Consider the following 8,073-nt stretch of genomic DNA (forward strand, 5'->3'; position numbering starts at 1 on the left):
TGTGTGCTCACACCCGCACATGGTAAGTCCTAAGAGGTATTGTCCAACTGGAACCACATAATGAGTTTTGTCTTGAAAAGGCATCTTTTAGGGAGAAAGGTTGAACCTTGTGCTTATAAGTGATCAAGGCCTTTGTCTCTTAGCCAATGTGGGATAATAGCATTATCAACCTGGAAGGCCATGTTTAATACGCATATAATAAGATAAAGAAGTTGCATACTTTATAACAAAGCACAGTAATGCCCTTTGGCCATCTTATAAACACTATACTCAGTTAAGGTCGAGGCCAACATAGCACATGTTTTTTCATCATCTGAGCTTGGATGGAGCATATTGTTCACCTAGAGGGGTACTCTCTAATAGTAGAAACAACCTTAAATTATTTACATCTCATCTATGAGGTTCATCATCTCATTGTATCTCACTATCATCTACCTCCCCCTTTATTTCTTGACGTGTGCAGGCTTGGCCTAAAAGATCCCCCTTCATTAATCCAATGAGTTTGTTGGTGAAAGTAAAAAAACCAATACACATTATTGTCATCATTAGTACTAGCAACAAAATGGTAACAATTTCTAAATATATTTACGATAGGCTTGATTCCTACAAGCTTAAAGAACTTGTCAAAGACAGGCAAAATTATTCATCTATTGGGATGTAACTGGCCTGGACCCAACCTATAATACCAAAAAACTCCCCTCACAAACCTTTGAAGAGAGAAGTTATACCCTAACTCATACATACATATTAGGAAAGTAATCTCCAAGTACCCCTGAGTGGAGGCCAAGGTCACTTAGCTAATTCTTTCATTCCTTGAAGGCAATTTAGCCACGTACTCCCCTAGTTATCAATTATTTATAAATACCACCTCATTTATGCTTAAGGTGCTAGGTGCATCGTCCTCGGGGGCTTAAGGTAGTCTCTTTCTCTCTATCTCTCTCGCTTTCTCTCTCTCCTGGGTTTCCTAGAGGAAATAGAGGATGGAATTCTTCAATGTTGAGAACTACCTTTCCCCCTTCTAGAGGTGGAAGATGGATTTCTACCCTCTCTAGTTTTAGGACCCAATCTAATGGACCTTTGTCCCCTACAACTTCCTTTAGTTTATGGTTGGAACCTAAACTCATCACCGAAAGAAGCAACATCCCTACTTTTAGGGTCATATCTAACTTTCTCGAAGTTTATTTTTCTCATAAGAATGGAAAAAAAGAAACTTTTAAGGGCAGTGAATACTTAAAATGATAGTTTCTTCTTAACAAACAGAGCAAATCTCGCTCAAGGCTTTTTCAACAATTTGTTTTTACAGAGAAATTACAAAGAGTGAAAGTAAAAGAAAAATGCAAGCAAGAGAAGCTAGGGTTATAAAAGAAATAACTTTTGATCGTCACCGTTGAATTCACAATTTCTATTTTCTAAGTATTTATACTTTAATTCTCAAAACATTTATAATACAAAAAAAAAAAAAACAAACACTATTATTCTTAGATGACTTTATCACTTAAGAGTCCCTACCAGAAGGAACTATTTTGCAGGTGTTAAGCCTTCTACCATCAACCACCTACCTCGTGAGCTTTAAAAAAAAACATATTGACGTGAACATGTGATTATCCACTATCCAAACACTTAAAAATCACATATTGATTTTAGAACATCATCAACTATTAATTAATTATTCTCTTGATTGGCTATCAAGTTATTCCTTGCACACTAATTAATGCAATGAAGTCTAAAATACATTAGAATTTCTTTTTTTTTTCTTTTATCATTATAACCTTTAGTTTTTGTTTAAATTAAAATATTTTTCATTCAAAGATGATGATGCTACAATTAAGCCTTGACTATTTTAGTTGTACTCCATAACACCTATTAATAAATATTACAATTGATGAATAAATTAACTTTATAATAAAATTTATATATGATTTAAAATTATATAAAAAAACTATATTATTTATACTTGTGAGATTGTTAATTAAAAAATTAAGCGACATATGAATGCTTAATTGATTATTACTTTAAAACTATAAAATTATTTGTTGATACGATATATTTTAAACAACTTGTTATTACTATTAAAAATTATAATTACATTGCAATTACAAAAAAAAAAATTAGGAAAACTATTGTAGATCAAGGCACAAAGTTATTGTGGATTGTAATAATGGCATCATTTGTGTTTTTTTTTTTCACTCAGGTTTTTTTCGCTCTTCAATTTTATCCTTCCAAATTGATTTATTAGGGATTTGACTTGATAGTTTGCTTTAATTGACTTCATGTTGGGTTCTTATAATGTCGAGGAAAAAATCCAGTACTTGTTTGATGCTTGATTTGGCAAAATACATTTTGATTTCATTGATTTAGAACAATTGAAGTTTTAGGGACCGAGTTTGAAACTGAAATAAATGTTTAGGGACTGGATTGAAAAAAATAGAGGGAAATGGTTGGTAGATGCAACATATGCATTAGCATGTGAGAACGTCAATCTAATTTGGGTGGTGCATACAGTGGCTACCATTATCCATTGGCGGCCTTCCTTGATATTATTTGATTTGCCTCGATAAACTCTTCCCTCCAAGACAACACAAATGCATAAAGGAGGTTTGGTTTGTCTTTGGCGGCCTAATCTTCCCCTTTTTTTTCTCTCTCTCTCTTTTCTCTCTCGTTCCCATGATTTTTGCACATGACATTAACTAAAATAGCAAAATGGTCTCATTTGTTTTTGGATATCAAATTTGATCCTCAATCTTTTACTTTAGTTTTTTTTTCAATTTAATCCTTAAATGTTAGGTTCTCTAGGAATCGTGTTTTGTAATTTTATTCGGTTTGCTTTCTATTTGGTTATCTTGGTATCATGAATCTGATCACGAGTTTGGCTGGATAATTGAGCTGTTTTTTTTTTGTTCTTTTTTAATCATTATTGTTTTTGCAATTTCATCATTCATCATCAGATTTGTTAAGAATTGAGCTTCAAGATTTTTTTTTGTTTGATTTCTATTAGGTTATTTTAGTATTGAGACTTAGGTCGTGATTTTAGCAGATTAGTTTGGGTTAACTGGGGTCAATTTTATTTGGTACTTTTTGTTATTTGATTTTTTTTATCAAATGTATCCTTCAACATTGGAGTAGTTGGGTATTAGGCTTTATAATTTTTTTATTTATTTTATATGGACTTATCTCAATCTCATAATCCGGGAAAAGCTAACCCAGGTCTCAAGTTTGACAAGCTAACCTTGGTTGACTTGCATCTTTTTTGTCCTTTTTTTTCAAATTAAGTTTTTCTCTAATTTCATCCATCAACATTTGATTGATGGGGAATTGAGCATCGTATGTTTTTTCAAATTGTTTTTCATGGGGTTATTAGGTTCTCATGACCCAAGTCGTGAGTTTGGAAAGTTAAATTAGGTTGACTTATGTTGTTTTTTGTTTTTTTTTTTAAATTGAATGTTTTTTTTTCAATTTCATCATTCAATATTTTGTTGATTGAAAATTGGGTTTCATTATTTATTTTGAACTGTTTTCTATAGAATTATCACGATTTCATAACACTGGTCATGAATTTGAAAATTTATCATAGGTTGGCACAAGCAAATCTTGTATACTATCATCTAAATATTTTTAAAAATATATCATCTAATATACTACTGTCGTATTTAAAAAAGGTTTCGAACAATATGCATAGAATTTTGAATTCTTGATAATAAAAAATCTATTAAAAAACAAATCAGCAATACATTAGAGGTTGGTTATAGCAGCGAAGGGCTGGTCCTCCCTGTGAGGCAAACACAGTTTGAATCCTCGCTAGTAGTGGAACCCGCTTTAAGATGCCCGACGATACCAGGAAGAGGATTGGTCTTCTGGTTTGGAAAGGGTTGGAGAATACCCTGCTACAACAACAACAACAACAAAATACATGAGCAATTTTTGCGTTAAAAAATTATTACAATCCTTAGCAAAGCGCGAGCGAGTTACTTATCTAAGAGTGTGTTTGGTATTGCGGTAGCTGTTGTGGTTGTGGTTTGAAAAAAGTTGTTTTATAAAAAGTACTTTTAATTGAGGTTGGTTTGAAAAAATAGGTGTTTGGTTAAAACTGTGGTTGAAATTGAGGTTGAAAAAAAATAGTTTAATGTATTTGGTTAATAATGCTTTTGAAATTGAGGTTATAAAATAATTTTAAAAAATATATATTAATATTGATAGTTTTTAATTTAAATATTGTAGATTTAACTTTTGTTATTACATCATGAAATAAATAATACTTTATATAAAATATTTTTTATTGTTCCATTAAAATATCTACAATTTCATCACGTATGAAATATATCCGACAAGGACTATAATTTTTTTGGTTTTTTAAGCGCGCAATAACATCAGGTAAAATATAATCAAGAACGAAATTGGGATTGCGATCAAATTCTGCAAATGCTACTTTATCAAGCGATCCTTGTCTAATTTATGTAGTGTCATTAAATAATGTTAAACACTAGTTTTTCGAATAAAAAATAATTAAAAAATTAAAAATAATTTTTATTTTAAAGGGTTGGACATGGTTCAATGTATTTTAAGCTTTAAACCGAAACCGGTTTGGCCGGAACCGGTCCAACCGGAACTGTTATTCATGCTAATTAATTAGCATGAACAGTGTAACATGCATACAGTGTACAGTGTATGCAAGTTACACTGTGCATGCTAATTAATTAGCATGCACAGTGCGTAAATATGTTGCCCATTGTTTATTGTTGAAACAAAAGCAGCCTCCTGCTGCTTCGCGATTACTGAGTTTGCAACGCAGTAAAAGGTGGGACCCATGAACAATTAAAGACGTTTTTTTCTATAACCAAATATATGTTTGCTGCGTTTTATTTCAACCGCAGCCGCAGCCGCAGCCGCGTAGACAAACGCCCTCTAATTATATTACTACTTCAACTCATGTCAATAAAAAGAAAAAAAGGGAAGGAAAAAAAAAAAAAAGACGACCAAATGGTGTGAAACATGTGACATAGCTCTTCTGCCTTGCAATTTTATTTCTCCTTTCCCTGATCTGAAAATGACAGCCTTGGCCATTCATAATCTCCAGTATTTATTTAAAAAGTGCTATGAAAAATGAAGTCAAATTCTCTGCACTGCAAAATTACCAATTTATTGCAAAAAAGAGAGAGCTTTCATTGACAAAATTCTCCATGTTGTCCCGGTCAATAGAACATTATGGCATCTGAGTTTCTCCTATCTGTCCCTCTTCATCAAAAGCATACTTTCGAGATTTTATCAAGGCAAGTTTGAGTTTTCCTTACCATTTTCCTCTGGTTCTGAGAGATCCATTCTAGTCCATTTTGTACGCAGTGTAATCAACAACAGAGTGCAGGTTTGGCATGACAGACCGCAGATTAAACCAATCCATAATCCCTGATCCCAAATGGTCCCACAACAGAACATGAAAATCGATAGAAGAAAGATTGAAAATAAGATGAGTAAACAGAATATGAAAATCCAGAGGACAAAGATTGAGAATAAGATGAGTTACTAGGTGCATTTTCCTCAATTTTGTATGCAGGGAAATTGCTGTCATAGAAGGTGAAAATGTCTAATGTGTGTCTGTGAATAGCTGCATGCTTGTGTAAGTAAACGCAGAAACAGACTATTTTTGTTTGGCTTCACCTTAGAATAAAGCTTAAACTTAAATCCGAGGAGGGTTGCCATCGGCATTCCAATGCAAAAGAATGTTGCTACATTTACAATAACAGCCAGATTCTGCCAACCACACCCTCTTGTTACCCCTGCGTCAAATTAAAATACTTACATTAAGATCTGAACAAGTCATACAGTTAGCCACCTCAAGGAAAGGATAGAGAAATTAGAGCAGATAAGGAAAGAAATAGGATCCTTGAAACCTGTAAAGACGACTTGGAAGGCATCAAGTGCGATAGAGATAGCAAGGAAAGGTGTCATCGAGGCAAAGGCTTTTATAATGGAAAGGTCATCAGTGAAGAAGCCAGCCCAGATATCATGACCAGTGGCTAGTGCTAAAACAATTAGAAGAGCAAGAAGGACAGAGAGCTTGAGAGTCGTAGCCATGGCTTGTTTAGCTTTATCAGGATTTCCTGCTCCCAACTCATTAGACACCCTTGTACTATTAACAGAAATTCGTAGTTTCAATATCTAAAAGCGTATAGGATCAAATTACGGAAATGCTATAACTAAGAAGTGTCAAATTAATTTCCAACCATTTACCTCACAGTAGCGCTTAGACCTGAGGTACACATGTAGGCAATGTCTTCTGTGTTCACACTGAAGAGAAACGAGAACATCACCATAGTCAAGTCAGGAAAACAAGTGCAGAACAGTTACATTTTAGCAAAAAATGTGTTGTGGTGTAAACTGTAAAGCATACCACATTGCAATCACAGATGTAGTTAGTTCTGCGTTTGGCATCACTCCTGCTATGAGCACCAAAAGCTCGAATGCCCAGTACTCCAAACTAGCAAATCATCAAAGAGAGCTTGTAAGATATATGACATCACAAACCTGCTACCAATAAAACGAAACATTTTTTGTTCTCTTACCACACCATTGCAGCAGAGGGCAGGGCCAGTTTCAAGTTTATTGGGATGTGACGTAATGATTCAGAAGAAAACCCCTCCCAAGTATGTTTAAATTTCTTTGAATAAATCACATATATGACCAACACAAGAGTTGAAATCCACAAAGATATTGAAACCGCCAACGAAGCTCCTCTGAAACCAAGAGCTGTCTTATGAACCAATGCATAAGCTGTACCGATGTGAATGCACATTGGGATTCCTGAAAGCAGGATGAGGGGCATGACAACAGATTGTGTCTGAAGAAACCTCAAGATGTTTTGAAGGAATCCAAATGCAAATATGCCTGGAATCAAATACTTTAAGTAAAGAGCAGCAGCTTTTGAAATTTGAGGATCTTGACGGAGGAAGATGAGTAAGGGCTCTGTGTAAAGCCAGATAATGCTTATGATTATGGAGCACAGAAAGGATATGATGCAAGAAGCTTGAAGATGAATTCCTAATGTTCTGTATAGTTTTGCACCAAATGCTTGACCACAAAGTGTCTCAAGTGCTCCACTTAATCCAGTCTGGGAGAAGGAAGAGAAAGAGAAAGAAAATTAGAAACCAGGATCATATGTATACTTGATAAACAAAAAGAGTTGATAGAAGCATTAGGCCCAAAAGGACTAAGACATTGCTCTATGTAGCAGAAATAGGAATCAATTCAAATTAAGGATGCACACCACTTAAGCTAGAGCTCTGCCATTCCTACTCCAAATCATTTTCCTTGATTGTATGTTCATAACCATATATATGATAATATCATTAAATTATTCCTCTGTGTGTGTGTGTGTGTGTGTGTGTGTGTGTGGACGGGGGTGGGGGATGAGAGGGAGAGAAACGTACCATGAAAGCAATGCCAGTGACAGTGCACCATGAATTCCCAAGAGTGGCGCCGGCAAGCTCAAGCTGACCAAGGTGACCGGCAAACATGACAGAAACCAAAGTTATTAGATAGTAGAAAGCATTAGTAAGGATCATGGGCAGTGAAAACAAGACTTGGCCTTTGCCTTCTTCGACATCCAATAGTTTGATCCACCAGCATCTTCCTTCGCCATTTTGATCTTCACAATGATGATCATAAGCCTGCAACAAGGGTAAAGCAGTATCTAAACTTGTTTTTGGCATCTCTACAGCTATCTCTATGATCCTTCTTTCAAGAGAAAAAGATTTATTAGTTTTATGGTTGATTTTACATTAGATATGTATGCCATTATTGTAAAGTGTCAGTGTGTCACTGCACATTTTCTTTGAAGATAACATGTGAAATTAATGTTCTTTAAAACTTTAATGCACATTAAATTGGATCAATGTCACCGTACAAATTAATTGATGGGGCACAAAAAACATGAACATAACATTCAGCCGTTGGACCCGACATGCGTCAACCACCTCAATATTTGGTTATGAATTCAGAGATATTTGAATGTATGTGTTTATTTTTTAAAATGTTTTTTATTTAAAAAAGTATTAAAATATTATTTTTTTTATTTTAAAAAAA

General features: G+C 34.2%; 1 protein-coding gene across 2 annotated transcripts; it reads right to left on the bottom strand.

Moving 5' to 3' along the window:
- Window positions 1-3,623: 3,623 nt before the first annotated feature.
- LOC18110330 (protein DETOXIFICATION 18) lies at window positions 3,624-7,785 on the bottom strand. Of its 2 annotated transcripts, none has more exons than XM_024581072.2 (8): window positions 7,419-7,785; window positions 6,555-7,099; window positions 6,383-6,469; window positions 6,223-6,279; window positions 5,883-6,121; window positions 5,650-5,768; window positions 5,286-5,397; window positions 3,624-3,878 (listed from the first exon to the last, which is right to left on the bottom strand). In XM_024581072.2, the coding sequence occupies exons 1-8, from the start codon at window positions 7,698-7,700 to the stop codon at window positions 3,814-3,816; spliced, it is 1,506 nt and encodes a 501-aa protein (XP_024436840.2). In that variant the 5' UTR covers window positions 7,701-7,785; the 3' UTR covers window positions 3,624-3,813. The 2 variants fall into 2 exon arrangements, with proteins under 2 accessions (XP_024436840.2, XP_024436839.2); XM_024581071.2 differs by having other exon boundaries at window positions 3,624-3,881.
- Window positions 7,786-8,073: the final 288 nt, after the last annotated feature.

This window comes from Populus trichocarpa, chromosome 11 (genome assembly GCF_000002775.5).
Source record: "Populus trichocarpa isolate Nisqually-1 chromosome 11, P.trichocarpa_v4.1, whole genome shotgun sequence".
Taxonomy (NCBI): Eukaryota; Viridiplantae; Streptophyta; class Magnoliopsida; order Malpighiales; family Salicaceae; genus Populus; species Populus trichocarpa.